The sequence below is a fragment of the Opisthorchis viverrini genome (genome assembly GCF_000715545.1).
Source record: "Opisthorchis viverrini unplaced genomic scaffold opera_v5_62, whole genome shotgun sequence".
Lineage (NCBI taxonomy): Eukaryota > Metazoa > Platyhelminthes > Trematoda > Opisthorchiida > Opisthorchiidae > Opisthorchis > Opisthorchis viverrini.
Window position 1 is genome coordinate 997742 of NW_008751718.1, and position 22660 is coordinate 1020401.

At 45.3% G+C, this 22660-nt stretch overlaps 2 protein-coding genes across 2 annotated transcripts in view; both read left to right on the plus strand.

The window, feature by feature from the left end:
- The window catches only part of T265_04011 (hypothetical protein), a gene marked incomplete at both ends in the record, with an annotated part of 18047 nt that extends 12922 nt beyond the window's left edge, over window positions 1-5125 (plus strand). Inside the window, one exon of the mRNA XM_009168629.1 lies at window positions 4023-5125. Within this exon, the coding sequence (XP_009166893.1) occupies window positions 4023-4164 (142 nt within the window). The remainder of the gene's footprint in view (window positions 1-4022) is intronic.
- Window positions 5126-12434: 7309 nt separating this feature from the next.
- On the plus strand, window positions 12435-22195 carry T265_13386 (hypothetical protein; the record flags this gene model as incomplete). Its single annotated transcript, XM_009168655.1, has 4 exons — window positions 12435-12776; window positions 16712-16909; window positions 20055-20459; window positions 21339-22195. Coding segments are annotated over 4 exons (1641 nt in total), but the record flags the coding sequence as incomplete, so codon positions are not given.
- Window positions 22196-22660: the final 465 nt, after the last annotated feature.

Below are 22660 nucleotides of genomic sequence, written 5' to 3' on the forward strand. Positions count from 1 at the left end.
TACTGCGACGGCCAAGGTGAGCACTAGCTTTCTTCGATTAAAGTCGATGGTTAGAGGTGGAAATTACTTTTCGTCACTACACAAGATAAGGTGCATTCGGAGCAAAACGCTTTGTACGGTCTACACCTAGTGATTTATGCTCCATGCTTGAGGTTCGTTTTCAATTTTCTAGCTGATTTTCTTTTATGATATTCTTTCTCAACTGAATGTACTGCATGAAGACACCCTGATAAACGAGCGAATAATATCCAAACCAACTTACTATGCCAGTGAGTGTATTTCGTGAGTTGCGTATAGTCCAGTGTTTAAGTAGAGCTTAATGTCGACAGAATCTCGGGAACTGTGCCTACTTAATGAGCTACAGAAAGAGCGAAACCGATCATGAACTGTGTAAGACTTTTCGTCTTCTCCGGCAACAGGAATTGCTAGGTTTTTTAATCAATGAAACCTGGCTGTTTGGCATACCACATTGCTGTGGTTTTCGAGGAAAGTTAATTTCATTTTTATTTTAATGACAGTCAAACATCTTCCAAGCAATTTGAGTTATCTGTGCACGGTACGCGCCGTGACTTATAGCATTTGGCATGTTTCCTGAGGGTCACTATTTTTCATCTCAACGCTAAACGGAAATCTTTGATAGTCATGCTCAAGCGATTTCGATTGTTCGTTTGTTCACCACTGTGGTAAACCAGTCAGATGGAATAAGCTGATAAAATTACCACCACACGAGAATACATTCGTTCCAGTGGGTGTTGAATTAGCAGTTGCTTGTTTCCCTCGGGTTGAAATGTGCTTAAAATATCCTCATTGTGATCTGCAAATATATCTTTGATGAGCTTCATCTGTAGCAGACGGCTTAATTCATTAAAAAACGGTCACATTGGGACGCACTGGTCACGGGCAGTGTGGACGTTTCCTGTATTAACAACATTCACACGTAATTCATTATGGACATAGCTGGTATGAAAATAGGAACCAAGAGAGAACACAGTATCAGCCAACTCGAAGGGGACACGCACCTACGCTGATGTACAAGGCCAGTGACAAATTTGTCCTGACCTTCTCAATAACCCTGAGTGTCTTGGTGAAGCTGGTGCGTTCGGAATTCTCCAACGTACCGCTCTCGTTCGTCTATTCTCGTCCTCGGTGAACAAAGTTGTGGCAGCTGGAACCACTGCATTACGACGCACGGTTTGTGAACTAAAGAATGAACTAAGTTGGGTTGTGATCAGGCTGGCTCAAAGTCCTATCTACTGGTTTCACGGAAATGTAGAAGCCTGATGAATAGATGCGTCACTCATGTGCCTCATTCGTCTGCACAGAAAAGTGTCCTGTATGTTAGTCCTGTTTCGATTTAATAGCTCGTAAAGTATGCAGTAGTTGTACATTGTACGTTCTTGAACCTTGTCTACGCTGTCGGTCGTATATCAGTTGGGTGCGCGAAGCCACAGGTGGATGTGAGGCGTGCTACTGTTTTTTGTTTTTCTTTATTCGGTTAGATGATGGTCTCTTTCGTTCGTTGGAAGTATTCGTCCAAATCGTATTTACATTCCACTACAGACAGCACATCAGCACTAAATACAGGTGGCGCAATCACTAATAGAGAAATAACCGCCAATAGCATGCAGTCTTTTGTCGTTGGTACAAAGTATCAACACGGCATTTATGCTGCTTGCTGCTTTATCTTTCTCTGGTCTTCCACTTACTGCTGTTCGCTGGAGCGCTACTTTAAGTCCAAAAACCTCATTGGGGTCGGTATTCTCCATTTGAAAACCGATGACCAGCAACAAGGTAGCATCAGTTACTGTTGCCTTAGTAAAGGGTAGAAAGGAAGGGATTGTCTGTGAAGAAAAACCGCACGTTCCCGGTGAAACCAGTCCAGATGTTCGAAGTTCTCGTATGAAATTAACTTAAACACCTGATATTTTATAGTACTCAGGCGTCGTCAGCAAGACTAACGCAATGCCCATGCGAGGTCGCTCAACAAAAACCCGACACACTACCGACAAAGTCCAACTAGGTGTTCCGGTTGAGAAGTGACTGCATTCTCACGACCGGTCGCGTACTATTTTCTACAGGACTTCAACGAAAGAGGCACGATAATCCACCAGCCCCGACATTACCCGCTTTCGTCTCTTGTAGCCTCTCCGCTTCAGCAACGAATTTGGAATGCATGGCGAAACTTTTTCGGTAGTTACAGCCTCCTAACAATCTCGATCTGACAAGCGAGATGACTGAATGATTAGAGCCTGAATTTACTGACCGGAATGTCTGTTGTTCGAACCCAACCCCTGCCTCTCGACTTTCCCTATCTAAGCTTGGGTAGCCTGGCAGTATCCCAGCCCTCGTGCTTCCTTTTGGTGGCATGACAGTTAGGCATCGAAAGTGTACTACAGTTGAACGATTTTTTGGACAATCTGACAGGCTTCGTCTGCCATCCAGTTAATCACCTGCTGATCACTTCAGTATAGGTATGCTGCAACCAATTAATGCCTTACATATCACGAAAGCATTGGTTATCAAAGAATGGAAGGAGTTTGAGGTTTTCGGGTCCCAGTTATGATTTCCTCTTTATCAGTTATAAACTAGCCGTAAAGCGCATCAAGCTGCTACAATTTCATTAACCGAGTGTGGGGAAATGGCAGTGAATAGACACTAGTCTATCAAGCTCATCAGCTTGAGCGTACGACTGTTCAGGCGCCGGAAGTTTCGTTGTTTGAACCCAACCTCTGCATCTCGACTACTCCTGTCTAGGCTTGGCAGTCTGGTATTATCTCAGCCTTTACCTTTCTTTCGAATGGCACGGCAGCTGAGCACCGAACGGGTATTACAGGTGAACGGTCACTAGTTTATTTTCTCGTCAGCTTCTTGGGGTTCAGTTTTTTCCAGTTATTCATTGAAAGCGATAGATCCAGCTGCGTAATTAGCTCTGCCAGTCCGTGCCACTAAGAATTTGTGTCGTCCCCAGGAGCTTCCATCCGGCGATTTCCGACGCGAATTTGCGGTCAAGACTTCCATACCACATTGCCAAGGTATAGACTGCGCACCGTGGATGCTTTCTGTTCGTGACGCGGCTGTGCAAAAGACAGACAACTGTGTGACAACCAAACCAGTCTAACTTGGAGCGCTGGAAACTCATCAATCAGAATCGTCATCAGAATTGCTAAGCCGATGTTTCCACAAAACGGGAGAAGTGCCTCAGTGAAACCGCTTGTCAAACACAGGCAATGGATCAGCTTTCTGATTCCTAAAGCAGTTCAACTCACACTTCGCTGCTGACGAACAGGCGAATGTTGCGACAGTGCCACAGGTTTCGGAAGTTGAGAAACCGCTTCGGTCCTCCTAATTCGGGAATTGATTTCTTTTCCCGTCACAAGTTAGCATAAAATTGGTACTAACTGACCCAAGTGTTGCATGTTCACCGAAATGCAATAGTCATCCATCGTACACGGTGTAGGTCGTGGTGAACGAAGTGTCAGTTTGTGCCTTTCTTTTAATGAAGCATCGTGATTGTTTCAAACGTCGTGATGGTGTGTGCATTCGGAGTGTGTGCACCGACCCTACATGCTGCAGATTACCATGATATGATTTAACGAACCAATGGTATTGTTGCTTTTTGAAGACATGTAAACGGTTTCTCACCACTCACGTTTGAAGGTTGGAAAACGTGTACAGTGGGATCACACACGAGCCCTGACTCAAACATCTCTTGTCAGTCCAGTCGGCATAATCGTAGTGAAGTTGTCCCAACTTTTACTTTGATATCAACGTTCATTGAAGTTACATGTGATCTTTATAAAGATTTGGTATTGCAAGTATCGTGAAGAATAGTCATAATGTTAACACGCTACCTTGGGCGTACTAGTGTATTATTATGAAAATTATCAATTGCTCGGTCGCCAGGTTTTCTCCCAAAAGAACACCTTTCCAAGTGGGTGGTTTTTGTTGGGAAAACTATCATACGTATCGCTGTCATTTAACTTGAGCTTTCTATGGTATGACTTTGTTTCTTTGCTTCTTAGGCCCTTGCTGATGAGCTCCACATGCCTTTCTTGGAGACAAGTGCCAAGGACGCGACCAATGTCGAGCAAGCATTTTTCAAGATGGCTCAACAGATTGCGGCCAACGCCACCTCGATGCCAGGAATGCAATCGGCCACGGTAACGGTCAACAATGCACAACCAGTTAGACCGAGTGGCGGGTGCTGTTAATTCATTCAAACCCTATCCACACTGCCAATCTGTTTCCATTATTTCCTTGTTTCCGTAACGGTATGCTCTCTGATTGTGTGCGCACCAAGTTACAAAATCGGTTTCTCATCTTTATCTCGAACTTGTGATATTATTTTGTACTTCAAGTTTCGGTGACTCTGCCTTTCTCATGTTATGTCGCCTAAACACCCATACACAATAGGCAGAATAGTATCATTGGTCCCTCGACACACTGGCTTTTCTGTAACGATCCGAGTGTTTGCCATCCGTCCCGGCTCCGCAAATATTCCTCTCTGGAGCTTTGCTTACGGTGTTTGATTGGTGACACCGTAGCAAAGTTCGTTCCGATTGTTTGTTGGATCTCACTTTAGGATTCGTCACTCACATCACCATCACTCTCTAATTCTCTGTCAGATCTTTTCTCTGCCCGGAATCAAAACTACAACCGAAGGTCAGAACGCTTCATGTACCATATCTGTATGTTGGAATCCTTGATAAACACCAGCCACGAATACAAGCGCTGATTTTACCTCGTTTTTTTCTCGAATTTTTAACGGGTCTGCAGCCTTTTGTTTATATCGGACTTTCTTATACTTTTTAAGTCATAATTTGAACCCGACCAACTTTTCTTTTCAATCAAATGGTGTTGGATATTTTTATCCTATAGACAGTAAAACCGTATTTCACGACGAAAATGCAGGATCATTGATCATTTTTAGGACTGTATATACATTCGTTTCTGAGCCGGTATAGTTCGTGGCGTTGTGTGAGCTAACTCATGTTTCCATAGGCAAAGAGTAATCTATTCTTTCTTCCGAATGTCCCACATTTCCTCTCTGGTCATAACAATAGGTACTTTTGCGTGTCTCGATGTGGACGTTGCTAACTCGCTCACTCCGTAATTCCAGGTTTTCACTTGTATTGGGTCTTTCAGTTTTCCCTAACACACGGAGGACAGACCAAGACGTGGCAGCGCCACACTACAACGGCGACCGTCAGGCTTAGCGCTGTGCGATTTGTGTGATTCTCCGTGGTTGAAAATCCTATCCTACTGGTGAGCCCGCTGACACTTGGTAGGCGGACTGCCTAGCCTGAGTCTGTTGTTGCGTGCTGAGCTTCTGTTGTGGGATATTCGCAAATGGTATGATTGATGTGATTCGCAGATGGTGTCATCCAGTATGGTGCTCAGATGTCCCCATTTCAAAGGTTTTCGGAAGATATACGCTTCTCAATGGCTTCCTACCCCCCCTATTCAAAACCTTCCAAAGACTTCTCCGTAGTTTTATCTCACGTGCCCGGACATTCGCTCAGCTTTTTCGCTGAAACGGATGAAATAGCTTTTGCTACATCTGATTTGGGATGCCGTTCTTGCCTGATTCCCCATGTTTGGGCTGCATCCGGGCTTGGTTAGTGGGATTGAAGAACTTCTGTGGTACGAACAAACCGCGTTGTCCAAAAGACCATCAAAAATTGACACCGAAATGCTCCAAGTATCTGAACTGCATTACCTAATTTTATATGCGCGTGTCATCAGTGCACTAAATGCCATTTTCTCCTTTCCCGAAAAGTGTCCAGTGCAGCAACACTGGACCTTCCCAGGCTTATTATGTCCATCGTCATCGACAGTATGATATAAGTATTCCACCCTGACGGATCGCTACCGCACAATTATCATTTATTTGGAAGCTTTGTGAAGAAATGAATAAAAGTAGACGGGGAAGCGACTTAGTGCTAGCTTCTGGTGCCAGACACATTCTTCAATGGAAGGTACGGTTGCACAACCGTAAAGTTGCTTTATAATTGCCTCGGTACAGATTCACGGACACCAACTTACGCGAGCTATCGTTCTGAGATAACGATTATCGAACACCTGAAGACCTCTCAGTTCCGGTACTCGAACAGGCCAAGTCTCACACCCATACAACAAAACAGCCTGCACTGTAGCTTGATACAGTTGTCCCTAGAGATTCAGGGATACACCACTTTGACGCCATAGGTGTCTCATTAGCAAACGCGACTCGGGCATTGCAGATTCCTGTCGCACTACAATCAGAACTAATGCAACTTACAAAATACGTAAGAGGCCCCACAACTTCCATTGGCTCTCCCTGCATTGTACGTGGCGTTTTCAGTGACTGTATGCCCAGGAGCATGCATTTTGTGGGTGCAAAGTGCATACCAAAGGACGGGATGACTGGTCAGTTAATCCTGCGCCTTCTCCTCTTTGAAGATGAGAACGATGTCGTTTGCTCATTCCAGGTCGACAAGGTTTTCGTCTAAGGCTATTTGAACGTTGGGCCTTTCAGCGTTCATCTCATGATTTCATTGATCACGAAGTTACAGAAATGGGTAGAGTGAGCATCCCTGACGGACGTCACTTTGTGTACGGAAGCTTTTGGAGAGCTCTCCGTGTACCCTCACGTCCAGAAGCCTGGGAATACAAAGAGTTTATTGTGTTCACGAACTTCCGGGGCACTCCTTGGCGTGTGAAACAGAACAGACCGATCAACCGAGTCGAATTTGCATTGGAGATCCCTGAACACTAGAATTGTGGGTAGCTTATACGTATGCCTTTGTTCTAGCACCTGACGGAGTGAAGATTTGGTTAACGTTCCCAGTACCAAACCGGAATCCTGCTTGCTGCTTGGGGTATTTCAGAATCCACCCTAAGGCGACCAAGCACATGTGACACTGGGGTCAAGCGACTCCCATGTGGTTACCACACTCACTATTACTGGCTCTCCCCGGTTGTCTCGGAGTTGTCTGTCTGCTTTTCCTAAATGCAGGCAAACAGATCAGACAAGCGCTGACACTGAGGACTTCAACCCGATTTCTGAAGAATGCAGATGGGAATTTATCCGGACCAGAAGCTCGGTGGCGCTTAAGAGGAATATATGCAGGCATAAACCTCCGACGCGGTAGGTGGTTCCACTTTCACCGTCCACATAGCTGTGGGTTCCAGATGAATGGTAACTGTTTCCACGATATCTATGGTTCGAGGTATTCGACCCAACAGTCGAAATGTTCTTTATTGTATTACTGGCTTTCTGTGTCTACCAGACTTCGCGGTTGGTTCGCACACTTGCCTTCACTTGACATCTGATAATTCGTCACCTCAGGTTATGTTTGGGATCGGCTAAGATTTAAGCAGTTCGGTCTACTTGAGTGATCCTGTTAGCGCCATGCCCCAATCGAAACTCCCAGCACTGTACAGAGGTGGCGGTCTCATCGCAGTATGAATTCACATTTGGTATTGGAAAATTTGGAAGAGGTGCATGATGATTATGGTAAATTTGTCTGGCATCTGTATATTCCGGTTATAAGGCGATGTTCCGTATCTTTCGCGGTCCTGGGAAAACGAAGGAAAAAGCGACTCTGGACAAGTGCGTGTTCCATCAGTGTGTTCCAAGGCGACTGGCGGTCATTGATCCATGCCATCGGTCACTGGTGGTAGCGATCGATCTGAGTTCGTGACCGGCACGCCGTTGGAGAAAACCACGTGGCCATACGTCTTCGGCTGTTCCGGAAGTCAGTATTGCTTAAAAACAACCTGTGGTCAGCATGCAGCTGAAGCAATCGTCCACCATTGTCTTTACGTATCGAGTCCAATCCATCTCGACCACTTAGTATGGTGTTAGATGGGCTAAGTCTGCCGTTTTGTGCATTCAGATATCCGGCAACCACAACGATATCTCTGAGCTTTTAGCTCGCGACAGCTGGGGCATTCGGTGCGTCATAAAATATGTCTTTGGTGGTGTCTGTGGTACAGTCAGTTGGGGCGACAACCAAATTGCCCCTTGTGAGACTCCTTCACAGACGCTGCCAGACGAGCCGCATGGAGGCGACTATCAACAGGTACCCAGTCAAGCAAGGATCCTTCCACTCGGTAACTTAGGACGGTACTAACCCCTGCACATCATGCCACAGGAACCTCTGGATCGAGGTGCGCAGCCGGAGGAGAGTGGGAAGTGATGGTGCGGTTAGCTAAACCACCATTTGAATCTTGAGTTCTTGTTTCTGAGACAACACACCAATACCAAGCGAGGCATTGTGAGAAGCTTGTTGACCTGCTTGCTTCTGAGTGTGGACATGGAATGCGGCCCGATAGACTGGGCGTCTGAGCTTGAAAATTGATTTTGGGATGCCTAAGAGTGTCGGCGCCGTATGACGCGATGTTGCTTACAGAACCGATGCAGGACGAAAGGAGTCATCGCTCTTAACTACAAAGATACGGTTATTAATTAAGTGGAAGAAAAAGTATGTGAAGAAGAGAAAAGGGGCGTCAGCAGTAGCCTGTTCCCGCTTACTCGCCCTGTTGTATGCAGCAAACAATTTTTTACTCTCTCACTGGGTTCATAGGCAAGCACTAAGCACATGCAGTATTGCAGCAGCACTCCACATGCCAAACCATGAAGCAGAATTATGTACATTATTTAATATCGCACACATTACGATGGCGTCGCACTCGATATATATATATGGACGAACGCCCTGTGATTATTTCTACCTCACAGGCATCAAAGGCTATGAATGAGTCCTTCATGGTCTTGTCGATAACGAAGTTGAAGTGAGCAGAAGAACCGCTTAGTTTGCTGGCCTCAAAGTGGAGCCTCCTGTGAAACTTCGCCCGCCCGCGGAAGTTGGCGTAAATGCTCTAAGAAGGGACAGTTGTTTATGCGGGACACCCTTACAAATTGCCTGACAGTTCACAACGTCAGAAGCATCTTCACGTCAAGACAGACCAGCATAGTTGATTACTTGATGCAGTTTTGCTGTTAAGACGCTTTAGTGTGTGTGTGTGTGTGTGTGTGTGTGTGGATGTTTCAGAATCACAGTGTACACCAATCTTGAGGGATTATGATGTTTGGACGAGCATTGGTTGTTTGCCCATTCGACATGGACACTGAAAGCGGAAAGGGTCCCATGGAATTAGCAAAGCGTAACTTCGTCTATTGTTGATCAGCAATGAGGTACATCGGTCAGAGAATCGTCAATCAAGTGACCCAGGAACGTTTACTTGTAAGGTGGGAAGGGATTGGGGAACGACATCAGTGGACAAAGAACTGCGTGTAAGTGATACTTTCCAGTTACCCAGATCGAAGAATATTGTTTATTTGGCGTTCCCCGCCTTTGGCTTTGCATCTCATTGCGGCTAGATGATGTTGGTTTTCGTTCTGGGACTGTTCAATAGCGTTGACTCAGAGGCCTGAACGTCGAGGCAGCGCGCAGTAGAGTTTTCTTCGGGGAACCTACTCGGATCGCACGACTTGTTTTTATGACCTGTTCGGTTGCAATGGATTCGTCACAGCGACTGAGATGTAGGTCTATCACTCCTATGTGGTGCCGCTTTAAGTAGTTGCGTTTATAACCTTATCGAGCTGACGGCATTGTAGTCGTTTTTTTGCCCTATTGAATTGCTCGCAGGTTGTCACGGCGATCCGTGTGTATCGTGTTTAGGGCTGACATTTCCTAACCTTTCTGGAAATCTGCATCGCTTTCCCATGAATAAGGACACGCTGGTTGCCTGTGTGAAGCACGTTATTGCCCTCACACCTCCATTCTAGAGGGCAATAGAACTTTACTTCCAAAGCGACTCGTAATGCGGCATTTCTTAGTATAGGATCGCGCTTTTCATCGCCTCCCTCGGATTGCTGCTGTTCGCGGAACGATGATTTGGGCAGTATAACCCGCGGGATCATTGCACCGCTCAAACCCGACCACCAAGTCCAGGTGGCAACCTTAGGTGATCGGTTTCTCCAGTGGTGCTTGTGCCTCCATGTCTTGAAGGTTCTCTCTCGGAGAGGTGTAAACAAGGTTTTGAAGATCTCATTTCCGAATCCGTCGTAGTTTTCAAGTTCACTGAACAGGGCTGCCTTGCGAGTCTGAAATCCGGTCGAGTAACTGCAGGTGGTCATTTTATTGTTCAAATTGTTCAGCCCAGCGCTCTTGCTTTTTACAAATGGGTGGGGCGTTTCGGTCAATAATTTTTCCGCCCACCACATGTCTGGGCGTGTTGCGCGCATCAGTTTTTCAATTTCAGCTTTCTGTAACCACTAAGTCTCTAGCTCCGCGGAGATGCCGTTTTTCACGTGACATTTGTCAGTTCGTCGTGTCCGAGCTTAGCGCAGTTTAGAATATTGTTCAAGACCCAGTGCTTAGATGCAGTTGGTTGCGCTTTTCTGCAAGCGGGACTTCCAACATCTTGCAGGGTTGTGGACAGGAACTTTCAGTAAGAGTCTATATCAGCTGTCTTTTCCGAAAAGGAACTTAGTACGTAAGTAAGTAAGTAAGTATTTTCAAGTAGGGCTGTCTGTTTATCCCGTGTTCAGCTTAAAGTACTCTTATGCTTCATGTATTCCCTTTCCGTAATATGTAACTTAAAAACTGCCCCGCCGCCTTAACTTGGCCTGTCTTGTCTCTCAGCACTACCGTCAATAGTATCATCCGAACCGGCGTATTCTGTCCTCCCCTTTGTTGCACGTTCATTTGACTCGCTTTGCCTTCCTACCATTTCTGCCAGTTTTCCACTCCCGGATTCACGACTCAGTTATTTTTTTTCAATGGACAGTACATTTTGGAACACAATGTTTTCTCCAGTACATGTAACGTACTCTTCCGAAGTCCAGTTTGCATTAAGTTCAAAACAAACTGAGTTGCTTTTCCCCACATTTGTTTTGTTTTCTTCCTGTTATTACGGGGATTCTGTGGTTGCGGTTCTCCCCTTCCACCGTAATTTACCCACTCATAATAAAAAGTATCATTCAGTTGTGACGCCCTTTCGGCGCCTACCTGCCATGCCACCCGAAGGAAGCACGAGGGTTGCCCAAGCCTAGGGGAAGTCGAGAGGCGGAGCTCGGGTTCGAACCACGGACCCCCCGGTCAGTAAATTCACGCTCTAATCACGGAGCCATCTCGTTCCAATAAAAAGTGTGGGACGGGGACGAAGGAACGTCATTCAAAATGCCATCTAGGTGCCCTCTGTATGACGAAATGAAGTCTATATATAGCCTTTGGTGCGTCAGGGACGTTTGAGTGCATGTATGATGAAGCAGTCCCGTAGTTTTGTTGCGTTCAATCCCACTTTGAGGTCTTTACACCAGTTGCTCCAAGTGCTCCTATGACTTCTGGTATGTTTTCCGATGGGACTTATTATTCGTCCGGGATCGAATTTCTGGTGAAAACTATATGGGTGGTCCCATAGGTTTGCTCCTTAAAAATGGTCACCAAACTATTTCATACACTAGGCGTATTTAGTTGGTTCATCTGTTTCCGCTCTGGCAGACACTGTTTCTTCAGATACGGGCTAAGCTTCGTATGTCCTAGGTTGCCTATTGAATTCTGTCACCAAACACTCGTCGAATGTGCTGGGTAATCCGGCGTCATTTTAACTTTCGTTTCGTCATCTGTCGAGAGTCTGTGTTGTTTGGGAGGCATACGTTTTGTTAGTGTAACTTAAGCATACAACCTGCAGTTCGCAAATACTTGTTAGGCCTAATAACGTGCCCGTGATTGCTTTGGCTTTGTGCCATACGCCTGGCATTTTTAACAATTTAGCGATGATTAGTGCAGAGATCTGTCCTCAATAACTGATCTGGAAATCTCCGCGTAATCTTCGCATAACAACCTCTGGCCCAGTAGTCCATACTTGATTCCTCTTGACTGTAGTAAGCTCCTGCAAACAGCTTCCCGAATCGGTCTGCATGTATGAAGAGGCTCGCGTGGTCCCATTGACAAACACTGTAGACTTTATGTTCCTAATCGTTTTGCGTCCACTTTGGCTGTGCTAACCCGTGTTTGTAGCGGGCAGTGTTGTTGTCACCGGGGTGGTAGTGCTCTATATTCTACTTGACTCATGACTCAGTCATTTGCATTATTGCGTTAACTGAATCATGGTGATTTTCTGTGTATGAAATGGTATGGCAAACCTGCCTGCACGTTCATGGTCGGGACTTTTCACAGAATTCCGGTATTCATGATTTTTTTGTTAATTAGCGCAAATTCCAAACAAAAAGTAGGGCTTGCTATTTGTCAGCACCTCAGTGTTATACTTTCTTCTCAGTATCTCGAACCCCGTTTTTACTTTGCCATATTTGATGTTAAAGGCTGGTTGCGTACTTGGTATGGAATGTCTGCTTCATTTCTTCACGATTTAGTGTACAATTAAGTTTTCTGTTTCAGATTAATTTGCGGTCCTTTACGGATCAAGTCATATCATATCTTGTGCTGTGCAAACGGCTGTGTTTGCGCATCCTTGTGCGGAACTGTGCGCTGGACGTTGGATCTGAACGTTTCACCGTGCGTGCCGGATCATTTAAGATGATCCGGCTTTACCCACGTTGGCATACGGGATTTTCCGTTGTTAAGAGTCTTTTCAGGACCGTGTTCACTGCCCTAACTGCGACTGTACCGAAAACGACGCTTGTCGCGACTGAATTTTATCGACAGCCCTTGCCAAGAACATGTGTTGCGTTTGCCTCAGACCAAGGGAAGCGTATCTTTCGGGAAGCATTATCAGCAGGACACATGGAGGCCTACTTCCCACTGGCTGAACAACTCTGCACACAGGTGAGTTCCCTGGACTGACCGGCTCATCGACATTAAACGGAATATACTTGTAGCGATTCCATTCGATTCGGAAATCGGTTTGAACTCTTACTGACTGACTGTTTAGCACCCAAAAAACAACTTGCTGCAATGGTTGTCTAATGCTGGGGTAAAACTAACACTACATGCTGCGTCATTAGTGTTGTACCATTACAGGTGACAGGAAATAGGTGTCTTACCGGGATCAATGACAAAGCAGTGATAAGTTACGCAATGCATAAATTTTGCGAACCGAAACAAGGCATAGTTTTGTCTGGTAGTGCTGTCGACTTCTGCGTTTTCCTAATTTTGCCTTCACTTCTGATTCTGGCTATCCGGTGGCATGACATTAGGGTTTGAGTCTCTGCTAACCTGCTGACATAACTGCAAACTGTTCAGTAAATACACAGTCTTACAGGTGGTTAATAGTAGATACACAGTCAGGACGCAGTCCATTTCCGATCAGGACTTGTCAGCGAAATTCTACACAGCTAGGAAGACAAAATGCCCCGAAACTATCGTGAAGCTTACTTTCGACTGAGCGTCACACCCCCTGTCGGATTGGCTACCTGAGGACCATTCGCGACTGTTACTTCATATGACTGAAGAAACTCGTTCAATTGTAGCTTAACTGCCATGCCACCAGAAAGAAGCACAAGGGCTGGGATACTGCCAGGTTGCCTAAGCATAAACAAGGGAAGTCAGGAGGCGGAGGCGGAGACGGAGGTCGGGTTCGAACCACGGATCTTCCGACCATTAAATTTGCGTTCTTATCACTGAGCCATCTTCTCCTTATGACGGAGGGGGATATCTATCAATTATGCGTTACGTAGGTGATCTTAGGTTGACAACCATCGACCTACCAGCTGGGCGCTTGTTATACTGAGGATGTTTGTTACCGATGCTACGTTTTACCTTATAAGGCCATTCCCATCTGTGCGAATTGGCTCGGGGTTTATAGACGGAATGTTAGCACGAAACCATATCCGGTAGCTGGGCCCTACAGAAGTACCGTGAATCTTCCTACAGTATTTATGACAACGACGTGCCGTCCTCAGTCTGTCCTAGTGCGGTCTTTCAGCTATAGATACGGTTTCCCTGTCCGTGGTAGGCGGAGTTCGTCTGGCGGGCATGACTCCTTGTCCAACCCACAACACACTAGGTGTCTGTCCAGTGGCGGTGTACTGCGCTGAATCGAGAACATTGACTAGGCGTGTGATTTTAATCGTGATCCCACGTGACAGAGCAATCTTGGTGCAATTTGTTCTCTCCAGATGACCATTTTTCTGCAATGATAAGTCGTTCGAGTTCTGTCGATTTCAAGTTGCGGGTAGAATTCTTTTATCGGGACCCTTTCAAAATGTAACTGTCATCAGGCTGTCCAATGGGATATCTGGTTATCCGCAGTTCTGTGGAAGCATGTCTTCATCCCACCGACTTTACTTTACATTTCTTGGGCAGTTCCCCAGTATACTCGTTTTCCCTGTTTGCTCCCGGTACCGGTTATATCATAACTCTTCCCACAAATCCTCGCTGTCGTCGACTGTAGGCTGTGCTCTGATAGTCGTCCGAGAGTTCTCAAAATTATCACAAGGATTACAACTTCGCGCATATGGCCACCAGAATCGTTCCTGTACAACAAACTTCGATAACATCGTACCGCAACTTTCAAAATTCGTTTAGGTGCGTTTGCTTCACTTGCATCGATTTTCTGCCTAATGACAATTATGAACCTTGGATATAAGCTGGTCGTATTGTTCTGAGGTTGGTGAGTCCTCAACAGATGTGCTTCAGTGATAAGGTAGCTCGTGCGCCATAAGGAGATGAACCGGTTGCACCTTCTCAATTATACTGTGTTTTTAGCATGCAGTGAATATTGATTGGAATGTTACTATTGCACATTAGTCTAAATCGAGTCGGCCCTCAGTGGGTCTGGCCCAATTGCAGCGCTAGGGTTTAATGATGGTCCTTGGAAGCTGTTGTATCAGTAAGGCCGTGTCAATAGCTCTGATGTATAGCTAGAACGACCGACTGGTCACAGTCCTCCGGAGTCACCGTGCATTCTGTCCGGTCCATTTGCGTTGGTTTCCATAGTGTTGATGGGGTATCTCCATGCCACGTCAATGTCTTGTTAATGATCACTGTGTCCTAGAACGAGTTGAGTCGGTCCACTGGACTAGCTGCGTTTTGGTGGTTTAACAACAAACCAGCAGTGGAATGCAGTCGGGGTATTGATTCTTCGTCGTCTGACAAACCAAGAAATCGTTCCGACGGTTTTGCTGCCGATCATCATCTGCTTTAATTGGTCGCTACTTCAGTCGGTGCGTTTTCTGGACCCATTAAGTTTGGTCTCTAGGTAATTATTACTTATTATCATTATTCTTATTCTTATTCTTATTACTTTTTATTCGTGATTCATTTCACTATTGCATACAATGGAAGTCACTTGTCTTCTCCTAGTTCAGTTGTGTGAAACATTAAGGTTTCGTTCCATCCATGCTCTGGGGTGTGCGCCTGTTGTTTGCAGTACTACCGTCAATAATTCATGGAACCGCGAATTTCGGTGATCATCACCGTCGGCTGTAAACTGTACGCAAGTCGTTTTAGGGACCCTAGCAACCTTGTCATCCTCAACTTGCTTTAGTGCTTGTTTCTCTCGTCGTCTGACTTCTGAATGATACGATTGGCATATTCAGCCCTTGGGATGTTCTCCTGACCCCAAAACAATGGAGAAAGTTATCCACTCATTCCCTTAATCTATGCTGATATATCCGCTGATATACTGAAAAGGTAGGTGGATGAAACAAGTTGAAGGCTAAAGTACCGTCTTTTTGCTGTTGTGTACTACTTTGCGTTTTCTGAATTAGTTAAGAAAGGAAGCGGTTGCTCGCTTCTTGTCGACTGCCATCGCTTTAGAATTTAGTGAAATTATTGTTTTTGCCGAAAAGTCTGTTTTGGATTACGTTGGGAGAAATAGAAATGTAAAATCGGGTTGATGGTATTTGTTCTGTTTGGCTATGATTTACTAAGACATTTGCACGGTTCGAATGAGCCTGAGAGTCATTGTGTTGATCAGCTTTCCCACATCTTCATCATCTCATTCCCTCAAGTACGCAGGCACTGACTTGGTTCCGAAACATAACTAGATACGGATGGCAACTTGCTGTCACTTCATTCTATTCGCTAAGGGCACCTTATCGTTGCTCTCTGGTTTGCTATATCCGGACGTTGGTTTTAGTTCGGCCAGGAAGTTGTTCACCATTACCATGCCAGTTCAAATCAGCATAACCTGACTAGTCAAAGCATTGCTATTGTGTAAATGAAGGAGGGAAGCGATGAAGCCATTTGCTGCAGTGTACTGGAACCCATAGATACTGTTCTTTAGAGCAGAAATACAGCGTCGGTGAAATGAACGGCTAGACTATGCAGGCACTTTAGGACCACGTCGCCAGCACATGGGGGAGGGGGGCTCGAGTTGCTCTTACTATTGAATGACATCACAACGAGAAAAGGCACCCAATGATTTTGGCTAGTCTCGTCAGTGTCCCTTCAGAACATTAGTAATATCCTGGGGACTATTGTGACTTTGTGATTACTAGGTTGTGTCAGTTCAGGCTTGCCAGTACACACTAAACCTTTCGGCCTGCCAGTAAACGTGTCTGCTGATGGAGTCGAACAACGTAAGATTTTTAGGCGACCATTTGACATCATCGAATCAAAAGGTACGCACATACAGCCACCAACAGAGCTACGCCACCAGTAATGAAATGAAAATTGTAACTTTGTGTTCTGTTTTGGCAAATCTGTGTTTCTGCCCATTGTCTACCCAGTAGGTTATGAGGAATGCTTGTGTCTTCATTGAATATATGCGCAGTTCTTATTTCCACTGTTAACTTTTCCGTCTCATTCGTTCTCAGGCAGAACCTGCTTACTGCGGGCTTGCTACTTTGGTAATGGTTCTGAATGCTTTCGAAATGGATCCAGGTCGAATTTGGAAAGGCCCGTGGCGTTGGTATCATGAATCTATGTTGGATTGTTGCATCCCAAGCGATGTACTAAGTCAGGGAATTACTTTGGATAAATTTGTCGAAATCGCTCGCTGTCACGGTCTCGAAGTGAGTTCTGTGATTTTCTCACAACTGCGCTTCGTAAAAGTTAGTGCGTTTTTTCATTTTGTTTGGCGAATATTACCGGTGGGATCTTACTTTTCCCCGTGTCTCCTGATCTTGCTGATCGCTGAACACTGATGTCCCCTGCAAATCATTTAAAGTCTATCCATGCTTCACTTCTGCTCTCATTTCGTATTTAAGACCGCGGATAAGATTTCGGCCTACAGCCGTATTCAACAAGGACTCTGGAATCTTTCTTGATTAACAGAACCGAAATCAGTCGCGAAGTCTTTGGAAGGAACATTCTGAAGCTGGAAATATCCGTGTAGTTGAAGGTGCCGCACGGCGAATCCTAGATTCGTTTTTTTAGTACCAGTGATGGGAAGAGCGCTTTCGGGTGTGTTTATCGGGTTGTTTATCGACCAACACGAACTAAGCGATTACAAGCTGTTGAACACGAAAGTAAAAACCTCATTTGAGGAGCTTTTGAGAAGTCATCATACTCAAGCATCCTCTTGCGCTTTTCTGAACGTTATGTGAGTATTAAACAACAGTGAACAAACACTGCAAACCGCTTGAATAATTTCCGTACCAACTTTCTGTCCAGTACAAGAATGGTGCTTTGACACTTGACAAGACACTACTAGCTTGCTTCATCAGTAGCATACACCGTTACACCAGCACGAGCCATGTTTTTCTTCAGGGACATGTTCAATTACTTCGGCAGCCAAGCGGCTGAGCGGATGTCGCCCAAATAGCCTAACCCCACAGCTCTCCAAGCCAAGGAGGTAGCACGATCATCACATTTTTAATTTCTTGCTCTGTCGGTGCGTTCTCCAAAATTAGACCTGCATACTTGAGGTTTCCAAGTATGTCCACTTTCCGTAATTGTGTCTTTCTGGTTGTTGAAAGAAGGCTCAGTGGCCGTTGCGTTTTACTTTAAAGCAATCGATCCACTGCTGACTGTTTGGTACTCGTTGGTCTGTTCAGAAGCTGTTAGGGTGTTTGCGCCATATCTTTGCTGTTATTACAGTTGGTTTCTGCTTCGGTCGCGCCTTAGCGCTCTGGAGCGTTTGGATCGGCCTGATGCATGGCTTAGAAACGGCGAGAGAATCGCAAAGTTTTTTGTGCTTCCACCGAACAGTGAATTCTTCAGCTGATTCGTTTCATAGTTGTTGCGCCTAATTGTTGAACGAAACACCTTCAGGGATCCCTTATCTACCATTTTGCCCCGCTGCCCGTGGTGAAAAAAGCAGCAGGGGGTTTCCTGTTGCCTTGTTTCCTGATCATTTCCTCCATGCCAGCCATAGGTTCGGGAACGTAGACGTCCTATCTATCCGGCTGCCGTTGTCAGCTCTTGATGCCTCAGTTCTTTCAGGGGGCTTGAATAGTTTGCAATCTTTCATTCCCTGGTTATTTCAGCGTGGGGTCATGCCTCAGCTGTCATTGATCCCTGTACACCGAAGAGACGACTCAGATTCTAATTTACAAACCCACTGCCTGCACATCAGCCCGTTCGCATTCTGATACGGTTTTGGGTATCCGATGATGGACGGAGGTAATCTGTTAGAATAGACTGTCAGTCTTATGGCGGATGTCTTCGGCTTCCTTGGTGGAATACAAGCGTACAACGCTAGCTGGGTAGCAAAGTTAGGTGATGCATTCGGTAGACGGTGTGTGCGTTTATTTATATCGTCGTCCTGAGCTCTTCTCTCCATTTAATTTGGAGGTCACCTTAGAAGTAAGAGGTTCGAGGAATGAGCGTGCTTCACTCGTGGGTACTCTGCAACCAACCTGCACCTTGCTACAAAAGAGGATGCCTGATAAAAATGGAAGTTGTTAGCTAAAACGAAACAGGTAAACAAAGAAATGAATGAGCGGTACACACCCAAGCGGTTGAACACATGAGACTCTTGTAGGTTTTGTCTGTGGTACTTCCCTGGACGATAGCGATTCTAGTCGACCACGACAAACCGACGTTTAGCTACCACCACATCCAGTTCCGGAGCTTTCAAAGTTTGGGTTATAACAGATCGAGTAGCTCTTGGTTTACCGCTTGGTTGTTTTTATATGTCAGCCATTTGTTTCTCGACAAACGCCATCCTCGTTGGTCGAAACTCCGGACAGTTTCATTTACCACATCATTTTCATTACGAACCGTCAGCCCGAAGCCTCCACCTCTTTCTTTCGAACTCGGTTCTGGGGTTCAGGAGTGTACTGAATGATAGTGGGCGGAAAACAAGTTTATGTAACGGACAGAGGTTTTGTGATGTACATCACAGATTTACATGGCACCAAAAATTATGTCAACATGATTGTGAAAAATCAAGGGTACATACACTTAATGGAATAAAAAGGAAAATAATGTGAAAGTGGGTCACGTTCTGTCGGAATTGGATGACAGATATTTTGATAGCTCATTAATAAGCGAGCAGATGTACGTCATTCATCCGGTTGTAGGATTCACAGCTTGATTAGCTGCATGTTTGCATAAGGGAAGACTTCTACTCGTCTGAAATGACTACTGGCAAACAAGATATTTCGTCACTCCTATTTCTGTGACACATACATGGTAATGTATTCCTGATTAATTAGTTCGTCAATGCCCAATCAGATGTTCTCCGTTCACACTAGTCTAGTTTTTGGGAATTGTGACAATAATGTTATTCACTTCAAGATCATTTTGTCTTTCGGCAATTGTCGCCATACTCTCACGCTCTGGTGAGTCACCTGTCATTCATAGCGAGAAGGAGAAAAAATTTCGTTTTTCCCGGTTGACTGTTTCATTGATTGGGCAGTACAGCTTCACTCCACTTAGTTCACCTCGGAAACTCAGCTGTTTGATTCAAACAATGTGCTTGTTATTGCTCCTATGTCGAGTTGCTTGTGGCGCATATACTCAAGCCTAAACGCAACGGCTATCGTATGGTGGGATTTGTCCTATTGTACTGGTGCCGGATCGGGTATACCCAATGTCCATCTATCACATTAGTGCTTTACGAGTTGAGACTTATTTTTTGCTTTCTACGGTGTGATAACTCTTAATTTGCAATCCATTTCCCTTCAGCTATATATCGTTTGTTGATTTTATTTGTCCCGTCTTAGATCTGCTAGCACTTTTCGGTTCTGTTTTGTCTCGGTTTTTACCCAGGTCGATTTGCATCGCGTCCGGTCGTCAGATCAACTGTCCGCTTTCCGCGAGGTCGTGTCCACTATGACCTCAAGCGAGCATAAGGGTTATCTAGTCACATGCTTTGCCCGTGGCTCCTTGGGACAGACGGGCACAGGCCACTTTGCTGCTGTTGGAGGCTACCACCCACAAAGAGAGCTCGTCTTTCTGTTTGACACGGCGCGTTTTAAATACCCTTCTCACTGGGCACCAATCGCCCGCTTGTGGGAAGGGATGGCCCAGCTAGATTCCGTTACAAAACAACCCCGGGGATACATGATTATAACTAGATCTTCAGTCCTTGGACGACGGAACATTGCAGAACAAGCGGACTCCACCGTTGAGGACAGACTCTACCTTTTTGGAATTTCAGATAGCGCACGTCAGGTTCGTGTTCTGCACATCACCCCACCAAACTAAGTTTCAACTATCTTTTCGCTTTCTTGGCATATTTGCGTAATCCGAATGCGACATTCCGTGAACGATGTGATGGCTGTGGATACATTGTGTGAGCATTTAATCCTAATCGATTCATAATTGATTTGATCGCAAAGCGTAAGCGCGGGTTTTGTCTCTTAACTACTCCAGTCAGCTTTCTAGTAAGTTCATCCACAGTAGTCTTTGTTGTGGAGCTGTCATCGGGAGGGAGAACATACAATTTATTATGAAAGGAATGATAAACTTACTTTGTTTTCCCTCCGGTAATAGTTGCATATTTATATAGTCTTTCCTACCCATATGTCATTCGATAGAAGTGGTTCGGTCTGCTACACACACAAGGCTCTCTCTATTACGCACCAGTGAGGCATGGGATGAAACAGTTTCCATTACTTTGTAAACAAAGTTTCTCACTTGTATAAACAAACGCCGTGGAAGCCAGCTCAGTCACTGGTCAACACTAATTAACATGTGTCAACTTACATCATCCGCTTTAACTAATGACTTAGACGAAGTTCTGACGTAAGCTACAACAACAGCTGGAAATCGCTGTACACACTGCGTGTCTATTAGTTCGGATACTAGGATAGGGTTACAGTTTTCTGTTGCAAACGCGGGTAGGGTACGACTGCTATTACTCGTTAGTGTCACCAAACAAATTTTTTTGGATCCGAAGATCGGAGGGTGAACTTTCCCCGTCTGTGTTGAATTTGTTTATCTAAAAACGTACCAATCAAGGATAAGTTCCAATCGTTGGGTCAGACATTAATTTGGCGTTCCTCCACCGTTTTATACTAACCAGGGGTTCTCATCTTTCCTCCATTTCAGGCGTATCTGTCTCCCGCTGCACTGTGTGGGAGAAATAGTGTTGGCCGTCGATTGCGTGTAGTTGCGGATAGTTGGCTCCAGTGGATCCGCGATGAAGTCCCTGAAGAGCAAAGCCATCAGTCCGCAGTAATCGGAGCAGCAGCTAGGTTTATTTTGGATGCATGCCCTAAGCACTCGCTTTACAACTTCTTCTTGACAGTACAACCGTTCGTTGATGAGGAACAACAAGGACCGGTGCGTGATGCGCAACAGAAGGTAGTAAAAGATCTTCTCGCTTCCCAATTGGGTCAGATTGTGACTTCCATTGTTAACAGTTTGCCTAAAGACCAATTTGAGTGGCTAACCACTGTTGGGCCATTCCGATTAGCTACTGGTCGTTCCTATGCTTCCTCTACCAAAACCTATGTGAGATCCAGTCCTATTTGTCCCTTCGCTGAACTATCCGATCCTGGTTTGCGCTTGAGCTTGCTGCTTACATCGTTTATCTGTTCTTATCCATATGCTGAAATTTCGAAACTGACTAATGGTATCACAAAGAACACCCGAGTCCACTTACTAAGGGAAGTTTTTGAGTGTGCCAAATTCTCGGATGCTACTCTCACTGAACTCCAGGTCCTTCGGAATGTGTTGTGGTCCTTTATTTCCACGGGGTTGCAACAGACTGAAGCGCCTTCTCCATGTTGTAATACGATATAGCATTTACGCACGTGAGATTTGATCACATTGATTATGACTTACGTTTTATCCTCATCAGGGAAGCATATTTTTTCTCCGCTTTTGTCACAGCTTTTTCACTTGCAAGACGAGATTTTTCGTGTTCAGTTATTGATGAATATTTCTGAATATATTCCTTTTTTACGGCTCATCCTTTGGGTCTGCTGTTGGACTTCACTTTTGTCATATCATAATCTCCGCCGCCGAGTGTAGGCGGCTGTGAGTTGTGGGAAACTTCTTGGTTTTTGTTTTGTTTACTTGACACGGATCAATCTCATCCTTGGTGGCTGGTTAGGTGGCTGTTGATCTGTTCGCCAAGCGTGGCAAGCGCCAACCAGCACAAATATTTGCACGCAACCTTATCCCGTCCTTGGCAAAGGATTACATGTACAGCCCTCTTCACCGTCATCTTCAGCTCTAAAAACCTCGCATTTGTTGTACAGTGTTTATAGCTGCCACAGTTTCGTCCATCGATGATTTGGGGAAGTAGGGGTAAATAGCCACGCATTGGAGGTGGCAGCTGATATAATTGACGCATGGACACAGAATGCTAGTGAACCTACCTTTGGGAAGATCAGGAGGGGAAATTATGCATTGTAAGCATACGC